Source organism: Agelaius tricolor, unplaced genomic scaffold, assembly GCF_023055355.1.
Source record: "Agelaius tricolor isolate 1412-34295 unplaced genomic scaffold, bAgeTri1.0.p SCAF_12, whole genome shotgun sequence".
In the NCBI taxonomy this organism is placed as follows: Eukaryota; Metazoa; Chordata; class Aves; order Passeriformes; family Icteridae; genus Agelaius; species Agelaius tricolor.
This window is the reverse complement of record NW_027269272.1, coordinates 1884149-1902466: the sequence shown is the minus strand read 5'-3', so window position 1 is coordinate 1902466 and position 18318 is coordinate 1884149. Positions and strand designations below refer to the sequence as shown.

At 43.4% G+C, this 18318-nt stretch overlaps 1 protein-coding gene across 1 annotated transcript in view; it reads left to right on the top strand.

Annotated features, from left to right (window-relative positions):
• Nucleotides 1-3356: 3356 nt before the first annotated feature.
• ARHGEF4 (Rho guanine nucleotide exchange factor 4) overlaps nucleotides 3357-18318 on the top strand; it is a 138754-nt gene continuing 123792 nt past the window's right edge. The window contains exons 1-3 of the mRNA XM_071437090.1: nucleotides 3357-8185; nucleotides 11958-12290; nucleotides 17509-17638. Of these exons, the coding sequence (XP_071293191.1) occupies nucleotides 4163-8185; nucleotides 11958-12290; nucleotides 17509-17638 (4486 nt within the window). The 5' untranslated portion in view covers nucleotides 3357-4162. The remainder of the gene's footprint in view (nucleotides 8186-11957; nucleotides 12291-17508; nucleotides 17639-18318) is intronic.

The following is an 18318-nucleotide window of genomic DNA, read 5'->3' as shown; positions in this document are numbered from 1 at the left end:
GATAAAATCCTTCATTGAAAGACTAGTTGAAGTAAAACAATTTTCTGTTTAACCTCTCCTGCCAAGTGTTAGGCAGAGAAAATTAGGGAGACACAATATCAGAGAAACTCACTATTGCTGCAATATCATATTGTGTGAAAAAATTATTCAAATATCAAATATGGAGAAAAAATTATACCTGACTTTCCCACCAAATGAAAAATGTTCAGAAGACAAGAGTGACTTGGCCCATGGGAGCAAATGTCACATGTGAGGACAACCTGGATGGGAGGTATCTTCTTTTATGGAGATAAAGGTCTTCACCTCACACATCAAAGTCACAAGGTTTCCTTTTTCTGGTGACTTTAGTTTGACATAATTATATATGGCTGCATGTAATAACAGCAAGACAGATCTGTAACTTCAATTTCATCCTATTTTCTTGGCACATTTCAGAGATGGTAAGAGACATGCAAGAGAAAAGCAGCCAGGGGAGCTTTGCTGTGTTTTGTGTATTGTTTGTGAAGTGTGAAAGCCTTATTTCAGTGCTCATTTTTCACATTTATTCCAGGCCCTTGTCTTCCAAATATTTATCTGCTCTGAGATTGAAGAGATGTATAAACAAGCAACCCTGTCCATGGGTGCTAAGTGTTTTCTCAAGCTTTCTTCCCAAGAAAGCCCATAATTTGTCTTTTGAAATTCTCAGTGTAATCTCATGGAAATTAAAGGCACAAGGGCTGTTGTCTAATGGGCAGCCTGGCTGAGAATCACTGCTGCACAAATACTCAGTTCCCAAGCCTGTGATTGTGTTGGGAGCACAGGGCTAAGTCAGAGCCCATTGTAAACCTCTCCTTCTGCTCTGACTGAGTCCTTTAAACTCAATTTCTGCAGAAAAATCCCAGTAAAACACCATGAGAAGTAGTCCCAGAAACCCTAACAAAATCCACACAGTACAGGTTGGGAGGAAATGAAACCACGTGTGACAGAGCACCTGGTCAGAGCACAGTCTGGGCTCCCACAGACACAGGGAGACCTGCAGAGGGCACAAAATGCAGGTTGCTGGCCCTGTAGGCATTTCTTCCTGGGCATTAGGGAAGTTCAGCGAGCTCACAAATGTCAGATTTACCAAAGGTGAGCTCTAGGCCTCTCCCTTAGGCAGAGGACTTGGCTAGACTTGGTGGAAACTGAACCTTCCACATCCTCTCACTCCTCAGGGCAGCTCCATCCCAGGCTCCATCTGGCAGCCTTGGCCCTGCAGGCTCATCCTGGCACTGGCTCTCATCCTCAGCAGCACTGGGGCTTGTGTTCAGTCCTGGGCTCACTGCAAGGCTGCTGGTTGGCATTACTTGGGGCCCTTCATACCTAGACGTTTTTTACTTATTTCCCACAACTTCCCCCAGTTGTGGAGGCAATTGTGGGGCCTCTGTTTCTGCTTTAAATGCATAATTTTGTATTATACCCATTAAAAATAATGAATTTGGGAGGGGTCACAGCATGGATATCCTGACATAGCTATGTTTAGAATTATAGATGGAGCATAAGAGATTTCTGCCCTAATTTTTTTTGCAATTTAATTCATAATTATCCTTTAGCACAGTTGGGCATCTTCATGACTTTGCTTCTACTTGCCTGAATAGTTTTTATCTGAGTTTCTTGCCATCTGTAAGTTTGTGTTCAGAGCAGTGTTGAGGAGGCAGAGCTGGTGCTGCTGAGCAGCTGCTGCTGCACTCACTGCTGTGAGAGCCAACTGCTCACACAGTGAAATGCTGCTCTGAGCTGCTGCTGCTGCTCACTCCTGTCCTGGGGACACTGGCATTTGCCATTACTGCAGGACCTCAATTACATGTGTCACTGATTGCACACAGGAAAGGACACATTGCTCTGCTGGTTATGGGACTTGTGTTGCCACTGCAGTGCAATTTGATCAGGTTCAGAAGTGATTTTTGGACTTGAAGTACTGAATTCTCCTCCTTGCCTCCTCCATTCAATTTCTATTCTCCTTCTTCTGCCAAGAGAAAATTCTTCTTATTGAGAAATTCTCATTTGGAAATAACTTTTGTGTCTTTCTTTTTCCAATTCACATGCTATGTTTTGGAGTCTAAAATCAGAAACTCTATGACACGTTCTTTGATGTGATTTGCAATTTGTCCTTCCATATGAGGATTCACATTCCTCTGTGACCCTGGTGAATGTGATGTGCAACTCAGGCTAAAGGACCTTGTGTTCTAGTTTGGTGGATGCCATTCACTTGTGATGTTTTTTGGGTTTTTGTTTGGTTTGCTTTGCTTTGTGTTGTGTTATTTTTTTTTACTTTTAGGGAAGTCTTTCATTGTTCAGTATCTCAGTTTTCAGATTTTAAAATATGCCAATCATTGTTGTGAGGACTGTCCCCAAAACCTGGGTAAAGAGGCACCCAGCATTAGGGTTAAAGGCTGCCATTTATATTTATGGGGCATCTCATTCTAGATGTGAAGGGACTGAAGCTGAAATCAGCCAAGTATCTCAGCTGGGTGCATTTGTAGAACTTCTGACAATAGCTCAACCTGAAGCTGACAGACTGCAAGTACTATTTTTACCTCAGGAAACTTTGAAGACACTTTGCTGTGACTTCATTTTCTGCTTCAAAGTTGAGAAATGTCCAGACTTCTGTTGAAGAAGACTAAGGCTCTGCCAGGGTCAGCTGTCGGTGACAAAAATATTTCCCAATACTGACAGTGTGGTTCTAATCCCTCTGCTCAGAGATAATGATTTGGGTGTACTCTGATAACTGATCCTGGTATAAGCCTTCTGGAGAATGAGATTTAAGACCTTTTTCACCTTTGGTTCAAGTTTTGGTATGGGTAATACCTGATTACTCAAGTGCAGTTATTCTGTATATATTTATGCCTCTTATTTATATATATGTATGCAGTTATTCTGTATATATTTCTGTAATGCAGACACTAATATTTACTTCCCAGATTTTTCATATAAATCTCCTCCCCAGGTTTGAAAATGTGTTCATTGGAGTTTCTACATCTACTGGCAAGGGATGATTTCCATTTGATGTAATTGAATGTGAAAAGTGTTTTGGTAATGGGCTATGAAAGATATGTCCAAAAGTAAAATTTTGCCCTCTGCAAAATTACATGTGAAAATGAAAAAGGGGTTAATTAAGAAACACTAAGAAAAAAAAAGAAGCAAGAAACAGAAAGACCTCAGGACCATCAAGAAGTAAGACACAGAGTATAACTTGCAAAGACATCAGTATGTATTGAATTAATTGTGTTCTGAAGTCCCTTTTCTAATAATAGTTCATGTCACCCTGCTGCTGTGGGACATCATTGCTAAATCATTCTTTTTTCTTTATTCACAGACCCCACAGCCAGTTGAAAACTACATCAGTGAAGGAGAGTTTGAAGACGATCTGAGTTCTTCTACCCCGAGCACAACGGAGCTGGAGGTCCGTGGATCCAGCCAAGAAACAGATGAAGATTATTTTGAAACTGTGTCACATCAGAGTGGATCTTTGTCAGATGTAAAAACTGAGCCTTATGAGAGTGCATCAGACACAGAATCCCTTTCCAGTGACATAACTGGGAATGCTTGCTCGGATTCAAACTGCCTGTTTACTGAAAAACCCCTCCTGTGCTGTAATCTTCCCAAAGAAAAGGCAGAAACCTTCCAGGAACAGAGGAGCTCCAGGCAACCAGAGTTCGCCCAGCCTGTACAGCTAGAATTGTCCTCCAAAATAAAAGAAGCACCCAGCAAAACTGAATTTTGCATCCAGTTTGCAGAGTTAGAAGGTGAAGAATTAGGTGATGAAGAGCTAACATTATCCAGTGATATTTCCACCACAGAGAGCCAAGTCTATGAAGAGAGCATTTTATCACAGGCAAAGAGAGAGTCTGTAACAGCACTGCAGAGTAAGACAGAGTTAGAAAGCAGGGAAGTGCAGTCCTCTACCAACTCAGTACTTACAAAAAATGACATTGCAAGACTGAAGGAACACCCTGCAGTATTTAGCATTGCTTGTTTCAAAGCAAACTCAGAAAGTTGTTTGATTTTTCCTGAGGTACAGCAGTTTTCCTTCCGGTCAGATGCAGCACCAAGCTGCAGTTTGCCTAATCTTCATTTTGAAACAAATGGGCCTAACTGTAAAAGTGACACTGAGACACCTGACTGTAAGTGTGAATTAGAGTCTATGTCCAGTATAAAATGCAGCAGGAGGAATTCAGCTGACAGTGAGGACACTACAGGTAAAAGGATAAAATATGGAAGTACAGAAACCATGTTGACATCAGATTCACTCTCCTACCAGAGTTGCTTCAACCCAAAATCCTGGCTACCACAGAAAAGGTCAGAGATTACAGAAAGTAAAACATGGCACAGTGTACCTGAAAATATCAGTGCTCAAAGGGAGACAGAATGTGTGGTGAGCTGTATTCACCCACCAGACAAATTTAGATGGTCATGTTCCAGAATACATCTTCAAGAGCTGGATTTTGAATACACTTGGAAAAACTTAGGAAGGGTAACTGTAAGCCCTGAAAAGGCTATAGAAATAGAGGGCCAATTTGGGATGAAAAGATCTCTTCTTGATACTGACACAGACTCAAAGGTGTGTCAGGTTTCTCAACCAGCAGCCTCTCCCCAGTGCATCGATTATTATTTGCACTCTAAATCAGAGACGTGTGGCCTTAGCCCAGAGCCAGCTGGTACTTGTGCTGACAGCTTAACAGGGAGTGATGCTTGTGAGGACAATCCAAACCAAGAGGAGACATCCTCTTCCCTGGATTGTGATCCAGGGATCATAGATACTGAGGAACTTACACAAAACAATGAGTGCACAGCTGAAAGAGATCTGGAAGAGAGCAGATTCCCATGTGATATTGATATTGAACTTACACAAAACAATGAGTGCACAGCTGAAAGAGATCTGGAAGAGAGCAGATTCCCATGTGATATTGATACTGAACTTACACAAAACAATGAGTGCACAGCTGAAAGAGATCTGGAAGAGAGCAGATTCCCATGTGATATTGATACTGAACTTACACAAAACAATGAGTACACAGCTGAACAAGATCTGGAAGAGAGCAGATTCCCATGTGATATTGATATTGAACTTACACAAAACAATGAGTGCACAGCTGAAAGAGATCTGGAAGAGAGCAGATTCCCATGTGATATTGATGTTGAATCAGTCACTGGTGACACTGAGTGCCCTGCAGCTTCTCCTGCAGGTGTTCCTGCTGGGGTGGAAAGCAGAGACTGGGATTGTTCTGTAAACTGTGTTTCCAGTAGTGAAATACAGCACACACATTTGAAGGAGAATGGCCTTGAATCTGAGCTGTCAGATACAGAGATTGTGGCAGGAGAAAGATGGGCAGATGATTCTGATTCTTCTGATCTTGGCTTTGATTGGAAAGTCCTGGAAGCTGCAACACGACCAGATGGCAGTGACAGAGGGGCAGAGCATGGAGAGTCAGTGCAGCAAAATGCAAGTTGCAAAACTGGTGCCTTGAGGAGCCACTCAGAGCTAGGAACACGTGAACATCCTACTCATAAAGGAAAGGATGAAGAGAGTGTCTTGGCTGTTGAAAGGACTCTCAGATCAGATGATATAAGGCAGGGAAGGGATTTAATGACTACTCCAGAATTAAAGCCTGCCCTAATTATAGTCTCTGTGGAAGAGAAAGGATTACAGTCCCAAACACTGAATGATAACCTTCCTACTGAAGTGGGAGCTGAAACATTGGGAAATGTAGTGAGTGAGGATTTGATGTCCCCTTATACTGTCAGTAAAGCTCATGGTGAGCCAGCGAGAGTTCTGAGTGAATGCTGTAACTGTGAAGAACTAATTCCGGCCACCCACCCCATTCCTGGCAGTGCAGAGGTACTTTCTGGTAGGGATACAACTGAAGTAAAAACAGAAATTTCAGAAGAGAAAAGAGAGAAAACAGAAGCAGTTTCATCCTTAGGGCTCACCTGTAGTAATTCTGCAGTAGCAAGTGCAGAATTGGAATTCAGGGATGATGCTGTAGCACTAGGCAGTGATACATTTCCTGCAGAAATTCAGACAGATCCATTTGAAAAAACACTTGTAAAATCCACCACTGGAAGCAGTGTGGAGCTCTCTGAGGATGAGCACTGCAGAGCAAGGCCACTGGTGACTGGAGCAGCGCCACTGGAAACCAGCAGCAGTGTAAGCAGTGTGTGCCAGGAAGGTGGTGCTGGTGTCAGCCCTGAAGGGCCCAGCACTGTAAAATCACAGGGTAGAGGTGGTGTGATGGCCTTTGAGGAAGAGCCCTGCAGAACAAAGAAGGGTTTTGAATTTGGGAGAGAACAGTTAGGAAGGTCAGGCTTTAGAAACCTTGGAAGAAGCAATGACCAGGTGTCAAAGGAAGAGGAATTCAAAGCACATGGAAGCACAGAGGAAGGTTTGACTATTACCAGGGCAGTGACAGTGGAAATGAGCAGCAGTGTAAGCAGTTTGTGGCAGGGAGATGGTGCTGGTGTCAGCCTTCATTGGCCCAGCATGGTCTCTGAACAAGCAGTAGGCAGGAGAGCAAAGGAAAGCTCAAAGGGCTTTTTTTTTAAGGGCTCAAAGGAAGAAACAGGTGTTTGTGAAGAACCCTCTCCTAGAGAAGGAAAGGAGGCCTCTCCTGCAGAAGACATCTCTAGCCCCAGCAAAGACAGTGCACTCAGTCTGGATGTGTCTGATGTCTTTGATGAGTCTCTGAACAGGGAGACCCACAGCACTTTCATGCTGGGCCTGGACAATGTGAGCACCTGCAGCACTAACAGCGAGGAACTGGATGAGAACTCATCCCACATCCTGGGGAGTAACAGCAGTCTTCATAAAGCTGTACAAAAGCCAACAAAGAATGAGTATAGTGGGAAATCTTCCAGGTTTTTAGTATTCCCAAAAATGACATCTTTCAGGAAAACGAAGCCTGTCTCATGGGAAAATCAGGGAAGCAGCAGTATCTTTGGCAGCAAGGTAAAGATGGAAGAACTGGATGTTGGGAAAGATGATGACGACACTGCAAGTTTACTGTCTTTCAAAAGTTGTTCATCTGGTTTAGTCTTCCACAGGAAGGAAAGCTACACCTCTGAGTACTCTGATGATGATGATTTATTTTATGAGAGACCTGCAGGATTTTTCAGGTTGAGCCTGAGGAAGGCCTCTGGCTCTGGTCGGATACTGATGGAAGATGCAGATCGACAAGTTTCAGGTTCATCTGAAAACAATGACAGTGAACCAGCGGAGCATTCAGGGATTAGAAAATTATTCCCTGAAAATGAACACAAAAGAAACAAAACCCCTGAGGGTAAGAAGTTCAGGACAAGGTTGGCCTTGGCCCACAAATCCCTCTCAAGCTTATTTGAGTCCAAATGTCCAGAAAAGGAAAACACTGAGCAAAGCTCAAAAGCGTCAGTGAAAAATGAAAAGGAGAAAGTCAAACTTCGCCAGAGTGCCTGGAAAGCTTTTCTAAAGAGCAAGGAGGCAGATGGACTAAAAAGGCCTGTCCTAGTAAGTTTATCATCCACACAGGAGGGTCTCAATGCAACCAGTGGCCATGTGTTAACACCACTAGAGCAACAGTATAGTTCCAACAGACACACTTTTTTAAAAACAGAAACAGATAATGGCTCCTCAACAGACTCCAACTACTTTGACAGCTCTGTGGAGCCTCTTGATGTCTCTTTACCTGCACGCATGTGGAGAAGACGAATCCAGTCCCATGACTTGGGTATCAGATACTCACAGAGTTCAGACTGTGATGAACAGCAGGAGGTTCTGAGCAACAGTTTAAATACTTCTCTAGAGGAATACTGGATTAAAACTCCATTTAGCCCCCCTGATTTCCAGCTGGCATTTAGTCAGTCAAGTCCATCATGTCCCCAGCTCTCCAATTCTGATGGTAAAGACATGCCTTGTAGGCCCATGAGTCCCAAACCTCAGAGCTCACGATCCACTTCTCAGCACAAGAACTTGCGCTACCCTGGGCGTGTTTGCGCCGCTTCTATGATCTCTCTTGGGAACAGCTCTGAAGTGGAAAGCAGTCTGGAGGCTCCTGAGAGGCCAAAGACACTGAAACCCAGAGGGAGTCTCTTACACTCGCTGGACGACTTCCAGAGGGATGACAGTGGCATAAGCAGTCAATCCCAGATCAGCTTAAATACAGCTTCTTCCATTACTGACATGCTCCGAGACGAGGTGAGCTGTTGTCAGGGAATGACCAGGGAGTGGTTGGGTTTGCTCTACTATGGTTTAGGAATTCAGTGAAACTCTTCAATGGCTCAATGGCTCATTGGTTAGATGAGTGCAAAAATATTTCTCTTGGTTTAAGACAGGTAGCACTTGTTCTTTCTGTTTCTGTTCAAGACTGTATGAATTGATGTGCTCTTAAAGGGAGGATTTGCTACAAAAACCCAAAGGAATGGAGCAATCACAACACCATTAAAGATTGTACAGACATCACCCTGTGTTATCTCAGTTTTAAGCTGGGTTTTACCCCTCTTAAGGCAGAATTCAGCCTTGTAACTGGTGTATAGTAAGTAAGTTTCTCATTGTGAAAGGCAACAAAGATATCAAGTCCTATGGCTAGCAGTCACTTTTTAAGAAGTAAAATCACTTTCTTTAGACAACGAGTAGCTGTCTTTAGAAGTACCATATGTCTTCTGCAATCACCATAAGTACCTTTTGGTTGCTACTAGAAGTCCTCTTTTGCCTTTTCTACAACAAACAGAAAAAACCTCCCAAACTGCAGGCTCACAGTCTCCTTTTCATGTTGTATTTTGTTCTAACCCAGGTAACACATTAAGTCCTTTGCACAGGCTGAATCTCAGGGAACAGATTGGATCTTCATGAGGAATTTTGTGATTGGCTGAGATTTGTATAAGCAGAGACTTCCTCTGTCAGTAGGCTTTTAATCCCAGAGAGGATTTCCCAAGTTGTAAGTGGCTGGGAGCTTAGGAATCTCTTTCAGTGGCTAAGCACAACCCCCAGAGTGACTGAGACTGAGCTGTAACTGAGATCCCAGAACATGCCTTGACCATGCTACTTTTTCACTATTATTGCTGATGAGTTTTGACATTAAAAAATGGGAGAATAATTTTTTTGAGCAGATTGTCAGAGGTGGTACTTGAGAGAGTGCATGAACTTTTGCATACCCCAAGCAGACAATTTTCAGAGGGTTCATTCATCTGAAGCAGCCTGATCAATTCATAACAGCTGAGTGCTGCTTGTGTTCAACTCAAATGAGCCTCACACAGCTTTTGCTGCTGTTGCCTTTTGCCTCTCACACCCCAGCTTACAGTAAGCCTTTAACATATCATTCAAGATGATCTTATCCTGCCTTTTCTCCATACTTTTTTACAGAAAGTCCCTATTTTTTGTATAGAAACAAAGATAGGCAGAACCATCTCTTTATCTAGCCAATTTTTGAAAACCTCCATTGCTGAAGGATTCACTGCCTCTCTGGGAAACACATTCCTTGAGATTTTTTTTTTCCTAATTCCCAACAAGAACTTTCCAAGCTGCAGTTTTTGGCCACTGTCTTGTGACCCTGTCTGGCACTACTGAGAAGAGCTGGGTCCCATCATCCATGTAAATACAAAATTGTTGGTGACTGCTCTTACACTGCCTTTAGTGCTCTCTTATCAGCTTGAATAAACCCAGCTCTCTCAACCTCTCCTCGTATTCCCAAATGAAAGTGTTTTGCTTGATTGGCTTGGGGTTTTTCTCTAAAGCTGCCTGGAATCCAAAGAAGTGTTTGGGTGGCAGTATGAGAGGTAAGAGCTGTAGTATCAGAATTGCAGGGGGGAAAAGGGAAAGAGAATTACCTTTATTCCCTTCTGTGCTCAGCTTTATTTTAAAATATTTTGTTTCATGGGCACCAGGTTAACCTACAAACTTAATACTGCACACTGCATTCCAAACAAGAGACTGCAGCCTAGGAAAAAGCAAGAGACTTGGACTATACACAGTGTCAACAGATGAAGCCTCTCAGAGGATGAATAAAATCATTGACCTGTAAATTACAGCTCAAAAGAACATCTAGAAAAGAGTGTAGAGATGAGGCATGTGTAAAGCCTTAAAAAGGCAAGACTAGATGCTATAATGTAAGCATTAGGAGCAAATAAATAATTACTTAAATTGATTGCTAGATTAAATTATTCAAAGAAAACCATAAAAAATTTAAATGGTATCTAAGACATATAAAAACAGTTTCATTTTCCTGATTCTTCTGGAGGCTGCAGAATATGATATCTGAAATTGGACAATGCAGCTGGAGCCTAGAAATTAATGCAAATATCCCAGATTTCAAAACACAACATCTAATCTATTAAAATAGATAGGGCTTTATTTATTTCCCTTTTCATGACATTGTGAAATGAAGTAGAATTGCACCCTGGATTTTTTAAGCAAAGCTATATTTTCAGGAATCTCTGAAATTACAACAGACACTGGGCAAAGTGTACTTGCAGTGTTAAATCTTTCCAAAATAATTATCATCTATATGCTAAGGATGGCCTTCCTTATGTATGCTGCTTCCTAAGGAGACCATAAAATTCAGTTTATTGGTGAATTTGAAGAAAAGTCCTTTTCTGTTCCACATGAGTAAAGACATTAGTGCAAAACATATCTGTAATAGTGAAGCTCTTGAGCTCACTTCCCACTGTGCCCTCCAGGGTGGGGATTTGTATTTACTCCCCAGCCCCAGCCAGGTATTTTTATAGCTGTGTCAGCATTATCTGTGTTAGTGCTGTGCCAAACTGCACTGGATCAGCTCACCCTGGACACCTCTGGCTACCACTCAGGTAAGTCACTCCCCTGAGCCTGGTGGAGCACACACCAGCCCCTCTCTCATTTCCTGCTATTGGTTAACATTGCCCAGGTTTCATGTAGGACAAAGATTTTATGCTGCAAACAGCAAGACAGAACCATTACCAGTTTGCCCATCTGCCAGGCCCTTCCCTACATGTTTAATTAATCTGTTCATGGCATGATTTTTTTTTTGCATAAATTGTGTTACTCATCAGGCAAGAGCAAACTGTCCTAAAATGTCCCATGTTTGGAATTCACATGTTCTTCTCCTTGCTCCTGTCCAGTGAGGTGGGGCTAGGCACAAAACACCTTTTTCACAGAATCTATTCTTTCTAGACTGGCATGTCTTATGAGGGGAGAAGAAGAATTGACCCGGAATTGTTGGTTAGTTGAAAATAGAAAGGAAGTGGCTGCAGTGGTTTGAGGGTTGTTTTATTTGGGTTCTTCAAGTGATCTGTGAGAAACTGGACAGATAGTATTGTCAGGATTTTTTTTTGTCATGAGACTCCTGAGTTCATTCATTCCCCAATGTTGTTATTGCCTACCTTAAATATTATTGATTCTCACACTGATGCTACCTGGAGTAGTAGCTGGTTGCCTAAGGGCACACTTGATTTCAAGTTGTTTGAGTATAAAAACTGTAATTTTGTGCAACCACTCAAAGGGGAGTGAAGGGCAAAGCTCTGCAATTCCTTGCTCTTGGCTCAGCATCAAGCAAATAAAATGGATAGTATAAAGAGCACATTAGGAACCACAGGGCTTAATATATCAGACCTGCAGGCATCTACAAAGCCTTTTCACATCGTATAATGAAGTGCAGTTGGAAAACCAGAAACAGACAAGAGGTCCTTTTTCTGTTTTCAGAGACATAGTCTGTCTTTGTAAACAATATTATAGAGACAGAGGGACCTAAATCCTGGTGGAATGTCAGTGGGATATGCCATCTGAAATGAGGGTGAACTGGGCACTGTCCTGGGCACAGGGAGTGTATATTGTACCCTCAAAGGACAGCAGAGCTGCTGCTTCTGGGTGGAGTGCTCCTAAGTGTTTTCTTCTGAGTAGTTCTGTGGCTGAGTAACAGAACTTTGCCATCTTCTGTTCAAACTGACTTGAAGCAAACAAAATTTCCATCCAACAAACCCTGTGTTTTCACCTGCAGTTTGTAAAACAGGAGTCTAAACAGCCATGTCAAACAGCAGCTGGAAAGAGGCCAAATAAGAAATGGGTTCCCCATCGCAAAAGGAGGCCCCCCCGGGTCCCAGCGTGCCCCGTGGCCACCCTGGAGAGCAGAGCCCGCACGCTCTCCTTCCTTGCTCCCGAGGAAAAAGCCAAGGAGATGCCAGAGAGGAGGAGGAAGAGACCCAAACCCCTCTATAAGTGCTTCAGCTTCGATGATGTTTGGATGGAGAGGAGTCAAAAAAGGAAGCTAGAGAAGGAGACACAGCCAGAGGGAGGGGTTCAGTTGCAACATCTCCCACAGGACCCCTCAAAAGTAAGAAGCCACACGCCGACCTCCTCATTCTCTGGCATTGTCTTCCTCTCTGCTCAGGCTCTTTCTCTCTGCTGTCATCATGTTCCTGTCCTTACACTTTGTCTGGTACTACTTCTGTCAGCATTTCTGTGGGCCTGGTACTCTGTGGAGACTGCAGAAACACCAAACTGGCCCTTAAGTGATAACATCTGAAGGTGGTGGTTCCTTAGCTTCTGAAATCGAACAGATCATGCCCTGTGAGATGGTGGGAATAGAATGCAAGAGAATCAGGTTGCTTTGTGAGCTGAGTGATGGGGAGGGCAAGGAGCAAATCAAAGTTTCCTTAAATCAATATAAATTAAACTGATGAAATCTCATTCTGTGCCCTGTGGTGTTGCTGTATAACTTTAATAACAGACTTTAAATTAGACTTCCCTTGTATCTGATGCCAACTCCACAATTCCTACTGAAGCAAATTCCTGCTGTGAAACACTCAAGAGAACATTGCCATTGGATTTTTAGCTATTAATATTCTCCTCTCCACTGAGGGAGACTTTTAGTTCAGCATTATGATTGCTTGTGAAAAACTTTGTGGCTGTTGTGACTCACACTGATGGCATCTGTTACTTTTGGATCCAGAGCTAAGGTCTGTTCCCTTCAGGGAGAGTCACAAATCTCTATCCAAGAGCCAAAATTAGCCTTAACACATACAAAAGGACTTCTGGGGAAAAAAGACATGAGATCAAGGGATGCTCTATGAAGCCTCTCACGATGATATTGAGAAAGTTTCTGATCAAGCTTGAAATCACATAGCAGATACTCAAACAAAAGCTTTCCTCAGGGGTTTCTGTTTTGGTCTGTTATCTGTGTTTGTTTCCCTTTCTCTCTGTTGTCCTGGTTGACTGACTCTTGTTGTTATTACATTAAAATGACAATTTTGGAGAGGAGATGAGGCCTCAGTAGTCCTATCACCACTTCAGAATGTGCTTGAGCTTATGTGCACAGATAGTTCTGTGAATGATGAAGGGGAAACATTGGCTTGCCCAGAGAAAACCTGTCCACCTGGGAGAGCTCCCATCAACCTGACAGACACCTGGGACAGCAACCCCAGAAACAGGGGCTCTGAAAAACTGCTCCCTGTTCTCCCCTTCTCAAGGAAAGAGACTAAAAATCTGGGCTATTTTATATATGTTGGGCTCTTCAACACCAAGTGTGGCCAGTTGCTGCCTGGATGAGTGCTGGATATGATTCTCTGATGTGTTTCCCACTCTCAGTTCAGTGAGGATGCTTCCCTGGCTCAGCTCCATACTACCTATGTGATGGAGACAATGAGTATTGCTCTTGAGGTTTGTGTATGTTAGGATAAAATAATTTAGAAATAAATGACTTGGGTTACTTCTCTTCCTTGGCTGAAGTTCTGAGTGCTTAGTGCTGTGCAGGGATGAGGCAGGCTAGTGAAAGTGACTGCCTGGCTTACACAGGGTCAGGGATTAGCAGAAATCAGTGAAATGTACTAAAAATATTTCTCACAATTCCTGGACAAGCATGGGTAGTGATGGAAATCCAGCCCGTGCTGCAGGGCATGTGGGCCAGCACTGAGCCCATTAAGGCTGCTAAGAGCAGTGACCAGCTCCCTCAATAGCTTCCCCTGGAGCCATCAGATCACACAGCTTGAATGCTGTCTGCTTTACTGATTGACTGCACATTTGGAGGCTGCCAGAAAACAGCTTCTCCTTTAAGCATTTCCACCCTTATTTTCTGGTGCAAACTCACCTCTAAATTGCAATCAGCTGCACCATGATTTGCAGCTGCCCCTGTGCCCACGAGGCCTCTCTGAGCATCACCTGCCCGGGGGCTCTTGGACCTCAGTCAATTTTTTGGTTCATTCTTCTCTGGCAGCAGGGTGTAGGTAGGTTTGGGGTTTACTGTTTCTGTCCATTTGTGTTTTGTAAGTTATTGACACTTTAATCTTTGTAGGCAGGCCAAGAAAGCAAAATGCTGGTTTAATGAGAGGACTGTGGGGATTCAAAGTCTCTTTTTTTATGCCCATATAACTGAAATTCTTGGCCTGTGCTTTTTATTTATAATAGTAATCACACAGTTTATTTTTCATATTATTTTATTCTGTCTTTGCAACGCTCTAGTCCTGTAATAGTGCTGGTTTATTCATACTCCTAAGTGTCTTGGGAGTGCTGTCACAAGCTGCACTGTTTGAGGGCAGTTTTAGAATGATGCTGAATCCCTTTTAATAAGAAGGAACAAATTATCCCAAAAGAAGCTCTCTAAGATGTTCATTGTCTGTTGAGGTTCTGTGACTGCAACAAGGGGACTGTATGGAGCTTTGGAGAGCTGAAATTACAAGTCTGATGTTTTCTGACACAGCTGCCTTGGGATGTGTGGCTTCTGTTGTGACAAGTCACATTGTGTTAAGTCAAGATCAGGTCAGCCCTCAAGGAGATGTAATGCTGCAATATTGGGGAAACAACTCAATGGGGCAGAGCAGAGAGGAATCCTTGCTTATTCAAGTGCTGATTTCTGATACCACTCTATCATTCAGATGAATGTACAGAGAGGAGCATAATGGAAATCTAAGGCTACTCTGAGGGCTGGCAATTGGGACAGGGAAAATGGACAAACAATCAAGAAACTATCTATAAGCTAAAAAAAAAACCAAAAAACCAAAACAAACCCAAAACCCAAAAACACTTAAAATGCCAGTTCCAAACAATTCTATATATTGTGGATATTTTTTTGCTTAGGCCCAGTAAACTTCTCCACTTCCTTAAATGGGTACAGCTTGTGTAAATTCCCAGTCAAACTCAAAGCCTGACCCAGCTGTCCCTTATAATGAGATGCTGCCAGTAACAAGCTGAGCAGCTTCTGATCTCAGGCCTTAAAGTCTTAATACAGTGCCCACCCCAAGGGGAAGAAGACAAACATAGCTGTGGATGAATCTGTGCTCTTTTGCTTGTCCATAGGCTGTGCCCTTCAGATGATGGTGGGCTTCAGGCTGTAGCCTGGGGTCCTCTTGCTTCTTTTAATGCAGGAGAAGTTCCCTCACTGGAGCAGAGACAATGCCCCAAACCACTGCCATATGGAGTGCTGTAATGGCAACGGGCTCTGGTTTGGGAATTATTTTTGCTCTGAACTGCCTGTCTATTGCCTTCCAGTGCTTTCCTGTTTTGACAAAAATTTAAACCCTGGTTCTTAAACTTGATGCCTCTTGAGTGCACAGCAATAGAAGCACAGACATGGCTTCTACTTGCATTTGTTTGAGGACAGTTTGTGCACTGCCAAATTAGAGAGATTCCTAAAAGGCCCATCAGGGGTTATACCCAGACAGGGTATCGTGCAAAAAAAGCTCTTTTATTTTGAAAGAGAAATGAGAAGCAGTGAAAAACAGATCTTTAGCTCATTGCCCTGAATATGACTTCTGCAAATCTGATTTTACCCCATCCAAAATAAGAGAAAATGAAGTTTTGTTGTGTAGTACCATGGTTTGAGCACTGTGGATAACTCAGATAGATTTTAAGATGGAAATGAATACACTTTGAGGAGGGAATTTCATGAAAATGTGTCCCCCTGATGTGCACCTGACAAGGCATGGATACACAACAGAGCCCCTGCCAGGGACTGAACTGCTGTGCACAAGAGCATAGAAATAACCTCTGGAACCTCTGGCAGAAAATACAGGAGAGAGGACCTTTACTATGGTCTGCTCCCTCATTCCTCATCCTCTCCCTTGTAGGTTGTACAATCCCTGCCCCATGTAGCTTACACTGCTGAAAATGCTTCTTCTCATGAGTTAGGGTTGTACAGGCCTGCCTTCCATGCCATAGGAATCAAATGATGCCTGTACCAAAACTTGCTCTGATGTCCCAGGAATTAATAATAATAAAGCTTGCAGTTGTAACAGCCCTAGGCCAGGGTTCTGCTTTCTAGTCTTAAACAGAACAATAATGCTTTCTACCACCTTTCATGTAAATAACTTAGACTTTACCCTTGACATTTTCAGAGCTGTGGCCCAGTAAGCTTGATTTTCACTGTCACCAGAAGAGTGTGTGCTCCCACTGGATCTTTGCTGTGACTTTTCTAGAGAAACAGGCACTGCTGAGTTTAATTTGAACAGGATTCATGCTATCCCTCAAGAGATAGTGATTTGTGTTCTCTTTGTTTTAGGAAAGTTAAGTCCAGGAATAGAAAACCAAACCAGGCATGGAGCAGCAGCACTCTCAGCTGTGTGAGCACTGTGTGCTGGTTAGTTTGGGAAGGAAGGTTTGGCTAATGGCCTTTACCAGGAGAGGTTTCAGCATCAAGGCTGGTCAGCAGACTTTCTGCTGATAGGACATGCTGTGTGCTGGTGGAGAGAGGGAAAGACCCTAGAGATCTCCTTATTTCAAGTTCCTGGCTCAGTGAAGGATGGATATGTTGTAACTCAATGTCAGTGGCAAAAGGAAGGGGCAATCGTGATAGAGGTGAAAAACTGGCCCATGGGAGCAGTGCTTACTGACCAGCTGATCTCCCAGACACTGATGTTTTCTACATGTGGCAGCCACGGGAGAGAAAAGAGAGAAAAGGAAAAAAGGATAAAAGCATACCTGCAGCATGCATTAATTAACATTCTGTATTAGAGGCCATGAGCTATGTGTATGTATCTCTATGTCTTCTCCTTTAAACCAGCAAAAGTTAGTAACTCAATGAGATCTGGCATTGGTATAGAGCTTTCAAAGTTCTATAAGTTTTATAAAATCAATCAGCCAGGTAGAGGAGAGTGTGAGAATTCTTACTTATACCTTTAGCTGACGAGAAAAATATTGTTATCCACACTCTGTATGGCCGGTACCAATAAATCTCTGAAGGGAAAAGCTGTAATTTCATGTTAAATACCAGAAGAGGACCTATTAGTCACAAAGCTTCAGGAACAGTTCTGCAGCTGAGGGGATGACTCTTTGTAGTAATATGAAACCCCACAGAAACACTTCATAGAGAGGAGTGAAACTCTCTGTGAATGGAGGTGTGTGTGGCTGTATGTGAAGTATGAATCTGTTCTTATCACCTTGCAGTTTTCCTTGCCTTCTCACTGTTTTCTAACATTTCTAGCCACAGTCATCCATGTGTGTCCACTAACATGCTGCTTACTTACACGGGCAGGTATCAGAGGTGGGAAGAGGTGCTCTGGGATGAATGCTGGGCATTTAACCGAATGTTTGTTGCCTTTGTTTTCCCTGTCCTGTTGCAGACTGGAATAAGTCCATCCATCACATCTCCTGTTGCCTTTGACATCCTGCCCCTGAAGCTGCATTCCTTTTCCAAGAGCACCCCGACAGGCCTGGACTGTGTGGGCTGCAAACGGCGCATCTCCGCTCCCAGTGCGTACCCTGGGCTGGGCTGGGCTGGGCTGGGTGGGGGGCAGGAGAGAGTGAAGCTCTGCTTTACTGAGAGTGATGAGCATTGTAACCTGATCATGATGATTGCTGCATCCATGTCTGAGCAGAAATCTGCTTCAGAGTGGAATCTTTCATATGCTTTCTCTGCTTTAGAGTGGGATCTTTCATGTGCTTTTCATATTCGGGTTTGTTTTCTCCCTGAGTGGAAGAATAGGGTGCTGTTTAAAGGCATGGCCAGCTTTTTAGTGAAGAACAGATCACTCCTTGCAGTGATAGTGTGCTGTAAGGATCTGTGCCTGGCGGGCTGTTCGGCTGCTATCCAGCAGCTATGGACCCCAGCCCACACGATCTTGCATGGATGAAGGCGAAAGATGAGAAGCACTCTTCTCCACATGGGGACTGAGTCCTAAATCTATTTCCTTGATAGGAGACACCAGATCATCCAGCTGACCCCCAAGATGGAAAAGTGGGCGTCACCTTCTCCCAGGGGGATTTTGAGCTGAGGGGAAGGGGGACGGAGGAAGGGCACAACAGCCGATGGGATCCAAGTGAGGAGGGGTGAGGGAAAGGGTAACGCAGGCAGAGAGCACCAACACTGATGGGGGAAAAGGGGGAAGACCCTGTGGTGACAGGATACAAATCATGTGAACAGTGCAAACTAC